This window comes from Impatiens glandulifera, chromosome 4, assembly GCF_907164915.1.
Source record: "Impatiens glandulifera chromosome 4, dImpGla2.1, whole genome shotgun sequence".
Classification (NCBI taxonomy): domain Eukaryota; kingdom Viridiplantae; phylum Streptophyta; class Magnoliopsida; order Ericales; family Balsaminaceae; genus Impatiens; species Impatiens glandulifera.
Window position 1 is genome coordinate 58386369 of NC_061865.1, and position 15585 is coordinate 58401953.

At 30.2% G+C, this 15585-nt stretch overlaps 4 protein-coding genes across 4 annotated transcripts; 1 reads left to right on the forward strand and 3 right to left on the reverse strand.

Moving 5' to 3' along the window:
- Positions 1-407: 407 nt before the first annotated feature.
- LOC124934199 (START domain-containing protein 10) lies at positions 408-2392 on the reverse strand. The gene is made up of 5 exons (XM_047474691.1): positions 2057-2392; positions 1729-1984; positions 1487-1645; positions 1275-1421; positions 408-795 (listed from the first exon to the last, which is right to left on the reverse strand). The coding sequence occupies exons 1-5, from the start codon at positions 2089-2091 to the stop codon at positions 637-639; spliced, it is 756 nt and encodes a 251-aa protein (XP_047330647.1). The 5' UTR covers positions 2092-2392; the 3' UTR covers positions 408-636.
- A 212-nt stretch (positions 2393-2604) lies between these two features.
- LOC124934198 (phenylacetaldehyde reductase) lies at positions 2605-5308 on the reverse strand. The gene is made up of 3 exons (XM_047474690.1): positions 4755-5308; positions 4335-4684; positions 2605-2917 (listed from the first exon to the last, which is right to left on the reverse strand). The coding sequence occupies exons 1-3, from the start codon at positions 5244-5246 to the stop codon at positions 2776-2778; spliced, it is 984 nt and encodes a 327-aa protein (XP_047330646.1). The 5' UTR covers positions 5247-5308; the 3' UTR covers positions 2605-2775.
- Positions 5309-6246: 938 nt separating this feature from the next.
- On the reverse strand, positions 6247-8727 carry LOC124936501. Its single transcript, XM_047477004.1, has 3 exons — positions 8554-8727; positions 7463-7681; positions 6247-6725 (listed from the first exon to the last, which is right to left on the reverse strand). Exons 2-3 carry the CDS (start codon positions 7643-7645, stop codon positions 6459-6461), a joined length of 450 nt encoding a protein of 149 aa, XP_047332960.1. The 5' UTR covers positions 7646-7681; positions 8554-8727; the 3' UTR covers positions 6247-6458.
- A 1920-nt stretch (positions 8728-10647) lies between these two features.
- Positions 10648-14258, forward strand: LOC124935783 (PHD finger protein ALFIN-LIKE 6). The gene is made up of 5 exons (XM_047476208.1): positions 10648-10988; positions 11071-11103; positions 12220-12448; positions 13434-13560; positions 13667-14258. Exons 1-5 carry the CDS (start codon positions 10892-10894, stop codon positions 14003-14005), a joined length of 825 nt encoding a protein of 274 aa, XP_047332164.1. The 5' UTR covers positions 10648-10891; the 3' UTR covers positions 14006-14258.
- Positions 14259-15585: the final 1327 nt, after the last annotated feature.

Below are 15585 nucleotides of genomic sequence, written 5' to 3' on the forward strand. Positions count from 1 at the left end.
TTTAAGTATTTAAATTTTCTATTTTATTTGTTTACAATAAACTCGATATGCAATATTTCATATTAAGTATATATTATTTTTAAATAAATGACGTGTTTAACACGATTCTCATACGTCACATATTAAAAAACTAACTAGCGTGTTTTTACATACTTTTTATATAAGAAATAATGGATATATAGATTACGTGAACAAACAAAAATAAATGTTGAAATGCTTTAAAAAAAACCGAAAAATCATAATAACTTGCTCAATAAGACATGCTAATAAAATAATGCACGTGTTAAAAGTTTATAGAACATTAGGTTTAACTTTCCACATCTACATCTACATAATAACTCAACTCGCATTAATAACTTAAAATATATAATATCTACGTCTACACACCAACTCAACTCACATTAATGACTTAAAATATATAATCTCTATAGATATATGTTTCATTAATTGAAGGATTCATCAACAAAATAATAATCACATTAGGAGGAAGTATAATCAATCAACCAATCATCAACTTGCCATCACCCATGAATTATTATTATTATTATTATTATTATCTATAATGCATTTTTCTTTTCCTAAAGTTGAATTTCCATATGGAAATCACAAACATTCAAGAAAGAAATATGATTGATCTCACAACTTAGTTGAAGAAGAAGATGATGATGATTCAGTGACACTGTTGTTGCTAATTGGAGAATCCTGACCCAAAGCTACTACCTTCCTAAGGTTTTCAATTATCATTACCAACCTTGTATTCACAAAGCACTTTGGTAACCACCCAGCTGGATCCATCTGTATATTTTCAAATAATCTTGTGTTTTATATAAGTTATGAAAACCTTAGCTATATTGGGTTATTTCATTCAAAAGTTATTAGGGATCGATGATAATTCCTATTCCACCATCAATCCCTACATGAATCGAATCTTTCAAATCAAGAACTAATGAAAACATCTTTTATTTCTTTATAAGAAAATCATATATATTTAACCCATAATATTTTCTTACCCAAATAACTCAATTTGCAATAACATATCCCGAAAATTCAAGAAAAGTGAATTATTTGGGTGAAGACATTATAAGTATAAATATATATTGAAAAATAGTTTATTTGTAACAGATATGCATAGGATAGGGTATTTTGGTTTATGACATATGATTGAATAGTGGGTTAATTAGATTAATATGTGATTGATTAGTAGATTGTATAGTGAATTATTTGAAAATAATCTCAAATAACCAAACACGAATCAAGCTCTTAAGATTATAAACCTGGACGACATATGTGACCATGCATGATTCATCTTCAAGTTTCTCCACCACCCATCCAGACTGTAGTAGAAATCCTCTTATTGATTTACTCTGTTTTGGATGCAAACCAGCCGCCATCTCTTTCGGCAGCGAAGCAACTGCCACCACCTAAAGAAACTTTGGTCTCAAAAAACGATTCAAAAGTGAAATTTGTGATTATTTTACATAATTACCAGAGTCCCATCATCCATGGTCTCGCGTCTCTCATACACAATGAACTCCCTGTTTCGAAAAAGGGGCTTCGCGTTCTCCCCAAACCTCAAACTAATAATGCTGAGATTATCTTGTAAATCTTTTATGTAATTAGCTTCCACCAAATCAGAATCCCATTGCTGTTCATCCAATCAAATCCAATTATCAGTTTGACAAATTATTCACCAATTTAATTACCAAAAACACATAAACAAGAAACAACCTTTGCAGCATCAATGGCATTAGCTACACTGTTGAATTGTTGAGGACAGACTGATCTTAGAAGCCATCTGCTTCGAAAAGTATGAAGCGATCCTGACCTTCGCTTCGAAATCTCCACTCCATTCTCAAGCGTTATCACTTTCCAACCATCGCTTCCATTTCCAAATCTGTTGGAGTCGGATGCGTAGAGTAATTCCTGAATACAGTTCTCACTCGCATAGAATACGTATCTCCTCAACGAATCCTCACTTATCGACCTAACAAGAACAATTCAATGAAACAGTAAGAAAAGGAAGATAAAAATGGTAACAACAAACAAGTTAGTTTACCAGGATCTACTGCAAGGAGCTGAACAATTGTTCATATCAGCAGCAAGAATTGATTTCCAATGGTTCAGTTTGTGAATGAGGGTAACTTATAAACTATCTAGATAGAAGGAATATGAGTGGGTCGAAGTGATTGATGCACATGCTAATGCCAGAAGGAACGAACCTCCATGATTATACCTGCTCTTTCTCTCTCTCACACACACACACAAACACACAAAGACAGAAGCACTCCATGTGCATCTCCTTCCCCACCCTTTAAAAACATCAACAACTATTTTTTTTGAAAGAAAGCATCTTTTCTTTTATCTAGAAAATGGACCCAAAAACTAATTCTGAGAAATTTAAAATAAAACTTGCCTGGTTATGGGTAACAAAGGAACTCATCACAAGTCAGCTCCACATCACGTGCCTGGAGAAAGAAAGCTGAATTTGCATTTTCAAAAAAAACATCAATAGACAATAAACACTTGTCGTATGTTAATTGGGAGATATTAGAAGCAGTTCTACTTTTCAATCATTAATCCACATTCTTTACTTAACAACACTGTCAACACTCAAAAACAATAATTATACTTTATCTAACTTTCATATGCCATATTCTATTCTCATTATGATCAACATTGTTTATTGAAACTTCCCTTTTTTAATGGAGTGGATTATACAAGCAAGGAAAAAGAGATCAACGCAGTTTAGGATTAATATAACTAATTAATCATGCTTCAAAGAAGTGCATTGTTCTTAAGGCTTTCTACAGCTTCCCTGACAGCATCTTCAATTGGTGTAAAGATTAGTCCTAGATCAATCAATCTCTTTGCAGCATCTTTGCATTCCACCAAACCTGGTTGTGTCTCTCCTATGAACCTGCATAAAAGTTTGTAAAATCTTCAAATAAAATGTTTGTAGAAGCTTTCGCATTGACCCAGTGAATGCTTTTTATCTTTGAGTTACATCATGGCGGTTTAAACTTTTTTTTGTTAAAATCACTCTCATTAATAGAAAGTCCATTCTAGGTTTTGTTCCTTTAATTGCATAAGTTGAACCCAATTTGTTGGGGGACTTCATGTTGCTTGAGTTTTCGATTTGCAAAAGGTACCATTGCAATCAAATTGTCTCATTGCAATCGATTGTTTGCTTAGGGAAACATATTATGTGGATGATCGACAATTGTGAAGGATGTCAAGGATGTGCTTGCTCGAAATCCAGATTTCAGTTTGAATTGTGTTCCCAACCAGATTGGTGGAGATACAACAACATGAATGATCCAGATGCACCTTCTAGAAAGATCAAATGCTGGTGAAGTTTATGATGTCAGTTACTTACTATTACCCAATTTGTTAGTCTTAGATAATTAGAATAGATGGCTACTCTATAACCATAAATAGGGTATAGCTAAAGGGGGGGTGCTAGCCACTCCCGGGAATAAACTCTGGTCACAAAAAAAAAATAATCATAATAGGGAATAGAATGAAATTGAAGTCTCTCCACTATGGAATTCTCCTTAGGTTTCTCATCTAAGGGTCATTAAAGTTTATCATCTCTTTCTTTGAGTCTACACCATTTCTATTACAAAACCTTACCATAAATCCTTCAAATCTACCATATTTATTAGGTTAAGGTTTGCTTTAATTTTCAAATGTGCTTGTGAACATTGTTAGTAAGATTCATTTGGTTAATCCGTTAATGGAGCAGTTCATGGTAAAAAGAAATTGTTAGATATGACTCGTGTACATGGAAAAATTAGGGTTTATTATTAGAAGGCAGAAGTATTTTAGTCTTTCGTGATTTAATGTACTCGTTCCTGAAAATCTATAGAACGGGCAACTCCCCGAAGACATGCTATTATTGGTTGAATATCATTAAATCTTGTAATTCTTACATTTAGAGGATTTTGTGATTTCTATACAATAAGTAAATAAATGATTATCCATATGATGGAACATGGAATAGTCGTTTTCTTATTCCATTTACTTTACTTGAGAGGAATTTCTGGTCCAGTACAAGTGGAAGTAGGAATCTTGATATAAAGAGTGGAAGTGTCTTTATTCCATTGCATATACAAGCAATGATAGAGAAGAAGAAGAAGTGTCTTTGAAGTCAATATAGGCCCACAGAATCCTGCAACTCTGTAATGGAGTTTGGATCACCCATAGCAATAACAATGGATATGCTCAATTAGCATGTGAACTATTTCAAGCTTCATCTTTCTTTATTCTTAACACTTCTAATTCAAGATGATAAAACAGCAAAATAAAGCAGAGTAAACAAGAATTTAACAAACCTGTGTACAGGAAACTCAGGAAACAATCTAGAAACTGTCTCAGCAAAGTGACCAAACTGATAGATGCCATTAGTGCATAGGTATCTTCCTTGTGCAGACGGCGTTTCAAACAACAACAATTGAGCTTTCGCTACATCTTTAACGTGAACAGCTCCAAGCCAATGGTATTCCTGACTGTCTTTGGTTCCAAGCAGCAGCTGTTGTAAAACGGCTGAACTAGCATTCAAACCAGGCTGCAAAAGCGGACCAAGACATGTTGATGGATGAATCGTTACCATATCTAATTCATGTTTCTCAGCAAACTCCCAAGCAGCTTTCTCAGCCTTCGTTTTCGAGATAGGATACCATTTCTGCCAGATCCAAATAGAATTAAATGTTTAAGAATCAAAAAAAGGTAATTTAATCGATTGAGATGAAAACCTGGCGAGATTCGCAGTAATCTAAATCAGTCCAAGATGATTCGTCAAAGACTTTATCCTTAGGCCAATTAGGATTCGGTACTAAAGCGGAGATCGAGGAAGTAACAACCACGCGTTTCACGCCGAACAACTTAGCTGCGGAAAGGATGTTCAGAGTTCCTTGAACAGCGGGAATCAACAGTTCTCTCTGCGGATCAGTCGGTTCCTCGAGTGAACAAGGAGATGCTACGTGAAACACGCCGCCGCCTGAGCATTGTTCGATGACTTTTGCGACTGCCGTTGAGTCTAGGATATCGGCTTCGTGAATGAAGATGCGACCGGAGGCATTTGGGAGGGAGAGAAGGTGAGAGGCGTTTGAACCGGGGAAGATGGAGGCGTGTATGAGTTCGTAACCTTGTTCGAGAAGAGTATGGATTAGCCATGTACCGATGAAACCGTTAGCTCCGGTTACACAGATTGGAAGTTTGATATTCTTGTTTCCATTGATTTCCATGGCTGCTTCTTACTCTTATGAATGCTGATGAACATGAACTCTATCTTCTATAATCATCTATGAATTCAATATCAATCTGAAAAAACTCAAAAAAGTTTTTTTGTTTTTTACTATTTCAGTATTATAGATTATCTTATAAAACTATATAAATAAATTTAAAAAAAAAAACAAATAAATTGTTCATGTATAACCAAAAAAAACAAAGATAACATAGGAAAATTTTGTAAATTTTTTTGGAAAAATCTCTTTAATAGTTTTTCATAAAGAAGATTTGCTCCCAACTGATTCTAAGACTTTCTTATATTAATTTTTGAAAATGTCATAACATATAACATAGTTAAATAACTAAAATGTCATTACAACTGATTATTATAAAACAAAACTTGCATGAAATTACTATTTTGCATGAAATTACTATTTTGCATGAAATTATATAATTAAACACAAGAATATACGATAAAAAAATTAAGTAAATTATAAAACATAAAAATAAAAATATATCATACATCACATCATGTTATCGAATTTCTGAATTTAAAAAAAAAACAATTAGTTTTACATCAAACATTCTCAAACAAATCTAAAGAAATGTATTATTATTATTTTTTAAATTCACTTGAATTTAAACTTAAATAGAATAAACTGGCGATTAATTAATATTTCAAAAATAGCGATCAACTCCGGACTGAATCCAATAACTTTCTCAACAAATTTAAGAGAATGCATTATTATTATTATTTTTAAATTAACTTTCATATGAGTTTTTAATATAATTGGAATAAGTTATCAAAACCTCAAATTGCCTAATTATTTCTTATAAAACAAAATTAATGATCCAATTTGTCCAAGAAAATTGTATACATAAAAAATTGATTAAATTTTTTTCCTTTATAAATAATCCAATCTTCTTCACAACCTTTGATTTGCACATTTTCTTTCTTTTGATTTGTAGGCAACCTTTGATTTGCACCAATTCTTAGCTAGCCAAGAATTAATAATGACTAAAATTGTTCATACAGGAAAAAAAGAAAAAACTCTAGTAATGACTGCAATTGTTCAATAATTGAATAGCAACTAAACTCTTCAACCTGGGAAATTTGAGATATCGAATAAGAACAGTCGAATCATCATATATGTTTCGTCTGGATTATTATTATTCTCTTCAATGTTCCATACCTAACAAGAACAAACAGAACAATCAGATTCATTGTATCATGCTTTCTCTGGATTATTTTCTTCAAAAGCGCGATCATATTCTTCATGATCATCCTCATCTTCATCATCCATGTCATCTTCGTGGCTGCTTCTAAGCCTGCTTAGTTCACCTTGATCTTCGTCTTCCACTAAATAGTCCAGGCCAAATTTGACATCGCGGTGTTTAACTAAAAGCCAACGCAGCAACCTGTCTTCCTTGTTTAGGTAGTGCAGCTCTTTGTTGAAGCTAGGTGGGGTCATCATTGTCATTTGCATCAATTGCGCCTGTTATTTATATATCAAAATCAACAAAAAAATAACATAAAGAATCATAATCAAGTCTAACTGTTCATAACCCAAGTTCGAATGTTTAGGGACTTGTTTGATGAAGGGTTAGTTGGATTTAATGGAAATAACTCATAATCTCATCATCAATCACTCAATTTGGGTTTTTTAAGATTAGTATCATCAATCAAAATACCAAAACACCTTCAATTTAAACTAAACATCATTATATATTTATACCCCAATGTCTTTTTACCCAAATAACCCAATTTTCAATAACCTAGATCAAACAATATTATTTTGAAATAACAAATTGGTTATTCAATAATCCAAGTTCGAATGTTTAGGGACTTGTTTGATGAAGGGTTAGTTGGATTTAATCGAAATAACTAATAATCCCCTCATTAATCAAAATATCAACTAAAATACTCTTTTCTTAGTTTTTTGGGTAAATGCATTCAATGATAGTGCTGTCTTTTTCTCCTACACACACACAAAAAAAAACTTCTCTCGTAACCCCTTATGGAACATATTTATTTAATAATCCGATTTTTTTGGGGGAAAACTTCCTCAAACAAGCTAACAATTCAACCACAGAAACAACACCTCAAAATGACCAATTAGACAATAAGACCATATAATCCTTCGATCTTATATTGGATTTGAAGCATAGAACTATCTATATATACTGAAGAAAAGTAAAAAATAAGTCTAGAAATAAAGAATCATATTCTCACCTGATAGTATCTTCCATCAAGTTTTTTAATGCCATAGCCCAACTGAATGGTTCCAAATGATTTTATATCCCCAAGGACACCATTTCTAGCATAAACATGCTTACCCACATGGGTAACCAAATCCACCAAAGATTCATTGCTCACACGGGGCTTCAGCAGCAGCATACAGTCATACAGAGGCATTTTCTGGTATTTGTTCTCTATTCTGCTTCAGAATCTCTATTCAAAATTGGTCAAATTTCAAATTAGGGTTACACTACAAGATAGAAAAAGTGAAAATGCACAGTCCAAATCAACTTAGAGCATTTTCAAGTTCAAATTAGTTTGACACTCATATTTGACATAATCAAAAGATCACTCCATGCTAATAACCCTAAATTCCAAGCCATGTCGGGTAATCAAGTCCATCACAGATAATAAAATAGCATTTGTTTTCAAATCACAAATGTCAAGATGAAAGCTCTAAGTTCTATTGATGAACTGATAACCAATTAAACAATCATTTGTCTCACTCAGAACAGGCTGAAGATCTTAAAATTTACACACCAAATTGACAATTTAAATGCAAATGAAAATGATCAAGCACATCAGCAAGACATCTAACACTACAATGCTAATTTCTACTAGCATTTGATATGATTGGATTCTTTAACTGCAACAAAGAATGAATACTTGTTAAACGCACGAAACCAATTGCCTCTGATGGCAGAAACTTATTAATTTGGATCTAACTGGTTAAACTGACAATTTTATCACAAATTAAGAGAGATTAGCCAACAAAAAAATGACATCAAAATTTTCAGCAATGAAGTTCAAATAATGTGGCATTTTCAACAACAAGCTAATTAAGTTTCGAATCTCTTCTTGTTTCATTTTCATCAGCAAATTTCCCTTTTCATACCAATATTACTTTTCATAACATTAATTAGACGCTTAATTTCACCTTAAGGTAGATTTAACCATAATAAACGATATAAGAAGACAAATAAAAAGCTCAAAAATCTCAACATAAACAATCAAAATTATCGTTTCAAAAATCAACCTACGAACATGAGATTTGTCTATAAGCAACAGAAAACCAGGTCTCTCACCTGTGATGGAGTAACGGATGTGGAAACTGATGCACAAGAGAAGGAGATGAATCTGTTCGTTTAGAGCAGGCGGAGAAGATGGTGGCGTCGAGGAAGGGAAATGGCGGAGCCGAGAGAATGAAGGTGACGGTTATTGATTCCTCTCATTCGGCGAGTAGAAGATGCTGCGGTGAAATGGTAGTAGTAGCACCCCTAAGAGTGGGTTTTCATGAGATTGATTATTTGAAATATAAGCCCTTCAAGTTAAGGCTTATTTTGAAATGAACCTTAAACTACTATAATTTTGTTACATGATTTTGTAATATTAGCTTTAATTGTAATATTTCTCTAATTAGTCTTTAACCATTTTGTTATGAATGAAATTTGCTATTTGAAAAAATAAATAAAAATTATTACACAACATACAATATAATAAATTTCAAAAATACTCAAATTTAAAATGACTAAGTGTTATGATATTTTCGACACATGGCAAATGTCAAACTAACAATGTAATTGAAGGTTTAGGTTAAATATAAAATATATTATTATATTTATAACAAATCCATGTGACATAACATCTTAAACAGTCAAAGTTTCGCTCTCTAGATCGTAAAGAGTGATTCCCATAAACTATAAAAGGAAAGCGAACTATTTTTTTAGAACTATTGTACAGTGAGTAGAGAAATCCTAAAATATTTATTTGTTTGAATTTGAGTTATTTAAATAATTTTATTTGTTTGGGGTTATGAAATTTTTTGTCTATTTTGTGAAATAACTTTAAAAAATATTAATATTTAATTAAAAACAATTTATTTTTAAAAAGAAATGTTATACTATTTTGTGATCCATAAAATTATATTTTATTTATAATTTATCAACTGTATATTTAAATTTTCTTGGGTTTAATTTTGTATAGAAATTTGAATGTAATGAATGTACTTTTTATGGAAAATAAAATCTGATGGGTTAGTTCAAATATGAGAATAAGAAATGAGATAAAATAATATGGATAGTGAAAATGAACATGATAGATAAAAGTTGGTAGTGCGGTAATATTTAGATTTATTATAAAAAAAATATTATTATTAATATATCAATCTTATTTTTAATTATATTTTATTTAATTAAAAATATAAAAATATTATTATTATTACATCATATTTTTTTTTTAAATATTCAAATATGTTATAATTTAATAAAATAACAATATATAAACATTTAATATCTCATCATACTAAATACATTAATATAAAAAAAATTAATAATTCAATTTTTTTACAAAAATTCTCTAACATATAATCAATATAAAAAAATCTTTAAAATATTATATAATAATAATAATAAATCAAAACACATTAAATTTAAATATAATGTTTTTTAAATAATTGTTTCATATAAAATATTACTTTTTCTTTTATTTTTAAGTTTGTATATTTTTCATTTTAATTAATTTATTATTAATATATAATAATTAAATTAATTATATAATAATGATTATAATATTATTATTTAGTGTAATTATTATGAATAATTTATTTTAAATAATTTATTAATATTATTTAAATAATTAAAATAATTTCTTTTAATAAATAAACTAAAATTTTTATTATTAATTTAATTATAAAATATATATATATATAATTATAATTATGAGTGAAAAAAATAATTATAGATAAAAATTAAAAAAATAATTCTGCGAGTGAAATATAAAAGGAACAACTTATCGTAAATTGACTGAAAAAATAATTTATCTCCTCTCTTTCTCGCACTTTTTTTTGTTTTAACCCATAAAATGACGTCATGTGATTCTATCTTATTCATTCCTCCAAATTCGCTTACTTATCAATTTTCTAAATATTAAATCTATTAATCATTGCCTAAAAGTTATTATCCAAGAATAAATATTAATAATACATTGAAATGAATATTTACATTTAAAAATAAATACTAAATACTACTTTTGTTTTTATTTAAATAAAAGTAATAGCGCAACGACAAAAAACACTAAAAGGAATAGAAAGACTTCCAATCAAATTCTAACACGTGTAAGATGTTTCTCCGTCGGATCCTCAAAACATTAATGCGCATATTTTCATGGTCAAGACGGATTCATAGAGGACATTCATCAAATACAGGAAGGAAGGAAGAACAGGCGACTCCCTTAAGAAGAAGAAGAAGAAAGCAAAACCCTTTTCATTCTATTCTCTCAATCCTTCACTTCCGTTCCTCAATCTTACACACTTCTACGTCATGAAGAAAAAACCTTTGATGCTTTCCAAACCCTAATTTCACAATTGTCGGCTGATTCTGTTTACAATAGAAGGATTTTCGTTTTTTTTTACAGTGACTTAAGCTAATGGAAGGCGTACCGAATCCGATTCCAAGGACTGTTGAAGAGGTTTTTAATGATTTTAAGGGAAGAAGAGCTGGATTGATTAAGGCACTTACTACTGGTTCGTCTTTTTTTCTGTTGTATTATCAATGATTGTGCTTTCTAGTGTACTGAATTTTAACTTTAATTTTGTTTACATGCAGAGGTGGAAAAGTTTTATCAGCAGTGTGATCCTGGTCAGTTTTTTTTAACTAGTATTGAATTTCTTATTTTTTACATTTTCATGATAATAGTGTTTGTTGGTTTTCTATTTGTGGTTGAGGAGATTTAGCTTGTTGTTGTTGTTGGGTCTCGTAGCTTGATGAAAGTATCGGATTTGAGTTGTCCAATATGGGATTTGTAAATTTTACTGCTGAGTGTAATCTATTGATATGATTCCATCGTTTTTGAATCATTTCAGTGCATTTGAACATTACTTTTGATAGTTTTTTCTAAATAATATTGTCATAAACTAATGTTTTGCAATTGCATTGAAAAGAATGTGTCATACTTTCCCTACTTATGCCTTGTTTGATGAAGGGTTATTTGACTTATTCCATAATCAATCAAATCATCAATTTCAATGCTAAACTACCCTTAGTGTACATTTTACTGAGTGAGAGTTTTTCTTCTTTTGGTTAGGTCCATACTGGTGTTTCTTCTACCAACAGGTGGCTAGATAACACTATGTTATTGTCTTAAATGGAATGGAAATTTCTTTGAGAGTTGGAGGACCTCATACTTCCATAAGAAGTACATTACTGTATAGATAATTGTGTGTGTCGGATTTACATTCTTTAGCAGGATCTCTCTGAAGCTTGATCATTCACGAATTTGATGTTTTTTTTGTTGTTTCACATATAAGGTCCTATAAGCTAATTTGGAATTTTTGTTATGTTCTAAAACCAGTTTGTTATGTGTTCACCTTCTTTGGCTTATGAGTGCAGCTTCATGTTCTATCTTTTTCAGTTATGATGCTCAGTTGGAAACAAATTTCTTCATCATCCTCTCCTTAGTATGTTAATATCGTATTACTCATAACTAATTTATTCATGCATTGTTTTTAGTATTTTATGTAAAGGAATCTAGTTCTTGTGAGGAACCCCAGTTGGTTGACATTCAAAGTGTTCTTTTATTTTATTTTGAATAAAATAAGGATTACTTAGGGACCTAAATTGAAACAAGGCTTGCGGATATGTGAGTTTATTATGCATGTTTCTTTTAATCATGCTTAAAAGGGAAAATGTGGTTTTGATGTGCAGACATGCATAATAGTATGTTTTACCATCTCAGTTCTGATCATATACTTTCAGAGAAGGAGAATTTGTGTTTATATGGACTTCCAAATGAAACATGGGAAGTTAATCTGCCGGTAGAGGAGGTGCCACCTGAGCTTCCTGAACCAGCCCTCGGTATCAATTTTGCAAGAGATGGAATGCTAGAGAAGGACTGGCTATCACTTGTTGCTGTTCATAGTGACTCATGGCTACTAGCAGTCCCATTTTATTTTGGCGCACGTTTTGGATTTGGTAAGAGTGAAAGGTAACATACTCCATGAACTAGACTTGTGATTTTGAACATTGTCCTTTATGATGCTGACTTCTTAACTTATTTTTGTATCATGAAAACATAATTGATTGTTAGTTTTTGTTGATTGTTCTTACTCTTCATCAGAATGTAATCTGGTGATGAGTCCATTGTTATCAAGCTTGATTCCATCCCACAATTTAGGATGTTTATTATTGTTCTTTTTTGTAAAGCATGGTGATTGTTGTGCAATTATTGGGACTATTTATTCTTTGTTGTAGCAAATTTTTAATTCTTTTTTCCCAGTTTCACAGGGAGATTTTTTGATGTAGGTTTTTTGTTTGGTTGAAATAAACTGAATTTTGAAAAAAAACTTGTTTGATGAAAAAGTTGCTTATTCGGGGTTATTGGGGTTAAATGACAAAAATATCATTTGTATTTAATATTGAAAATGTTATAAATTATGGGGGATATTTTATAATTTGGTCTTTTGGTTTATCATGTCAATGATTTGGTTTTTGATGGGTTATTTGGATTTAGTCTTCATCAAACAAGCCGAGATCATTAGTGGTTTTAGTTGTTTGACCATACTGATAATTTACTTAGCTCCAAGAAGCTCAACTCATTGGTCTAGGCTGTAAGTTGATCCCTTATCTGTCCTTCATTCCACACTTAAAAAAATTCAGTATTCAACCTTCAATATTTAATTTTTAGTATTATCAAATGCACCTTCAGATTTCCCAATTAGCACAAGGGATTGGATGGAGACCTTGACTCTTGAGTCTCATTCTTTGCACAATAGCTATGATATGATCCAAGAATAGATGGAAAATCATATAGAGCAATAATAGGCATTGATTTGCCCATACTTGTAAAAGTTCAAGGGCAAAAATTTCCAAGATATTTGTTCTTTTTTCTGAGTTCATGTGATGATATTGTTTTCACTTTTCACTGCTCCTAGTGAGCTTGGTTCTGATTTTCATGCAATTTACATTTCCAGGAAGAGACTTTTCCAGATGATAAATGATCTCCCAACAGTATTTGAAGTGGTGACTGGAAATGTTAAGCAGCCAAACGACCAATCCAGCGCTCAAAACAACATCAGCAAGAGCAAATCAAGTGGAAAGGCAAGAATGATCATATTTCCTTTTAAAGAAACCATTTTCACCACAATACTCCAAAATAGTAACAAAAAAGGGACTTGTTCTTTTATTTTATTTTTCTTCTGAGCAGCCTCAGCTACCACCACGACAATCTGAGCCTCAGCTACCACAGCTACCTCCACGACAATCTGAGCCTCAACCAAAGGGAGTAAAAATGTCTCTTCCACCTAAAGAGGAAGAAGAGAGTGGTGAAGAAGAAGAAGATGAAGATGGCGATGATGATGAACAAGAGGGAGCCACCCTTTGCGGTGCATGTGGAGATAACTATGCAACCGACGAGTTTTGGATCTGCTGCGATATATGTGAAAAATGGTTCCATGGTAAATGTGTTAAGATAACACCAGCTAAAGCCGAGCATATCAAGCACTACAAATGCCCAACCTGCAGTAACAAAAGGGCCAGAGTCTGAAAGAAAAGAATCTAGGTTTTGGAGTGTCTTTGATTTTAATCTAAAGGGGTTGAAGAAGTTGTAGTGGCGATTGTAGTAGTTTATCTTTTTATTCGGAAGTGGAACTACATGTTGATGAACAATGCTCATTCTTATGTTTCATTCCCTGCCACCCATGTTTTATTAACAATTGTCACAAGATACTTGTTAGATTTTATTATTATTGTTATTTCAGAAGTATTGTTAACTTATTCCTGGAAGCTAACTTTCAATCCTCTCTTGTACAATCAAGGCTATTTGATTTTATTTTATTTTTCTGAAAATGGTCTTGAATACTAGAACTTATAAACTTATGGTCTTGAATACTTTGTTTGTGAGTAATTTGGATTCCTATTGTGTTCGGATACTATTTTGTCGTGATTTTCAAACTCGGTTATGTTGATTTTACTTCATTAGGTTTTCAAACTTGGTTATGTTGATTTTACTTCATTTGAAATTTTGATTATGTTGATTTTACATCATTTGAATAGTATTTGAACAGTGGAGGTTAGATTTGATTATGACGCAGGAGATTATAAAGTAAAATATATATTTTTTTAAAATTCAATGATTTTAATTATTGTAAAAATTTCAGATATATATAATATATAATGTTTAATTCTATACTTAAAAGGATATGTAGGTAGAGAGTCGTGGATAATTTAGATATTTTTGCTAGATAAAATAAATGGGATTAACTTATTTATCTTAAATATAACTTAAGTATAAATAAATTATATCAAAAATCAAATATTTAAAAAAATAATAAATGAGTAATTAATTATTAAATTTTCTTTAAAAGTATGTCAAAAGTATTTCTCTTTTTTATTATATATTTTATATTTTTTCAATAAATCATTTATATATATATATATATATAATCTATTTAAAAAATAATTCTGATACAACGATCTTATTTATTTTCTTTTTATATTAATATATTTCTCTCTTCATATTTATTAAATATTTTTTATTTAGATTAAAATATTTTTTTTATGTCTCTTCATATTTATTAAATATATCATTATTGTAATTATTTTTTTTAATTTAAGTTTTTTTAAATATTATATTTTTTCACTAAATTTTTTTAATAAATAGTTTTATACATACATAAATAATTTTATTTATATTAATTTATTTTATAATATATAATTATATATTAAATTTTAAAGATAATTTCACTTTACTCTCTAACTAAATTTTCAAATAATTAATAAAAAATAATTCTTTTTATATTCTCTCTAAATATCTATTATTTATAAAATTAATATTTTTTATTAATTCTATTTGTTATTCATTAACCATAATTAAATATGTACTTATATAAATTAAATTCAATAATCACTTACTTGATTACTTATGATATAATAGTTAAATAAATAACATTTCAAACTGCAATACTTATTGCAAATTTTAGAGTGTGTATATAAATATTAATAATATAATATGGTAAGGTAATAGGATAAATAAAGTGTTCAAAAACACGTATTAAAAAAAAAATCACAATAATCGGTCAGTTCCACCGTATATAGCTATAAAAATTCCATCTCATTTAGAAAACA

What these genes read in the sequence shown, in the direction of transcription:
- LOC124934199 (XM_047474691.1), bottom strand. Translation starts at nt 2,091, where the DNA reads ATGAACAATTGTTCAGCTCCTTGCAGTAGATCCTG. An exon ending in ATGCCATTGATGCTGCAAAG is followed by an intron (nt 1,646 to 1,728) that starts GTTGTTTCTTGT and finishes TTGGATGAACAG; the next exon opens with CAATGGGATTCTGATTTGGT. An exon ending in CCATGGATGATGGGACTCTG is followed by an intron (nt 1,422 to 1,486) that starts GTAATTATGTAA and finishes AAGTTTCTTTAG; the next exon opens with GTGGTGGCAGTTGCTTCGCT.
- LOC124934198 (XM_047474690.1), bottom strand. Translation starts at nt 5,246, where the DNA reads ATGGAAATCAATGGAAACAAGAATATCAAACTTCCAATCTGTGTAACC. An exon ending in ATTACTGCGAATCTCGCCAG is followed by an intron (nt 4,685 to 4,754) that starts GTTTTCATCTCA and finishes TGGATCTGGCAG; the next exon opens with AAATGGTATCCTATCTCGAA. An exon ending in CCTGAGTTTCCTGTACACAG is followed by an intron (nt 2,918 to 4,334) that starts GTTTGTTAAATT and finishes ACTTTTATGCAG; the next exon opens with GTTCATAGGAGAGACACAAC.
- LOC124936501 (XM_047477004.1), bottom strand. Translation starts at nt 7,645, where the DNA reads ATGCCTCTGTATGACTGTATGCTGCTGCTGAAGCCCCGTGTGAGCAAT. An exon ending in TTGATGGAAGATACTATCAG is followed by an intron (nt 6,726 to 7,462) that starts GTGAGAATATGA and finishes TATAAATAACAG; the next exon opens with GCGCAATTGATGCAAATGAC.
- LOC124935783 (XM_047476208.1), top strand. Translation starts at nt 10,892, where the DNA reads ATGGAAGGCGTACCGAATCCGATTCCAAGGACTGTTGAAGAGGTTTTT. An exon ending in TTATCAGCAGTGTGATCCTG is followed by an intron (nt 11,104 to 12,219) that starts GTCAGTTTTTTT and finishes ATATACTTTCAG; the next exon opens with AGAAGGAGAATTTGTGTTTA. An exon ending in GGATTTGGTAAGAGTGAAAG is followed by an intron (nt 12,449 to 13,433) that starts GTAACATACTCC and finishes TTACATTTCCAG; the next exon opens with GAAGAGACTTTTCCAGATGA.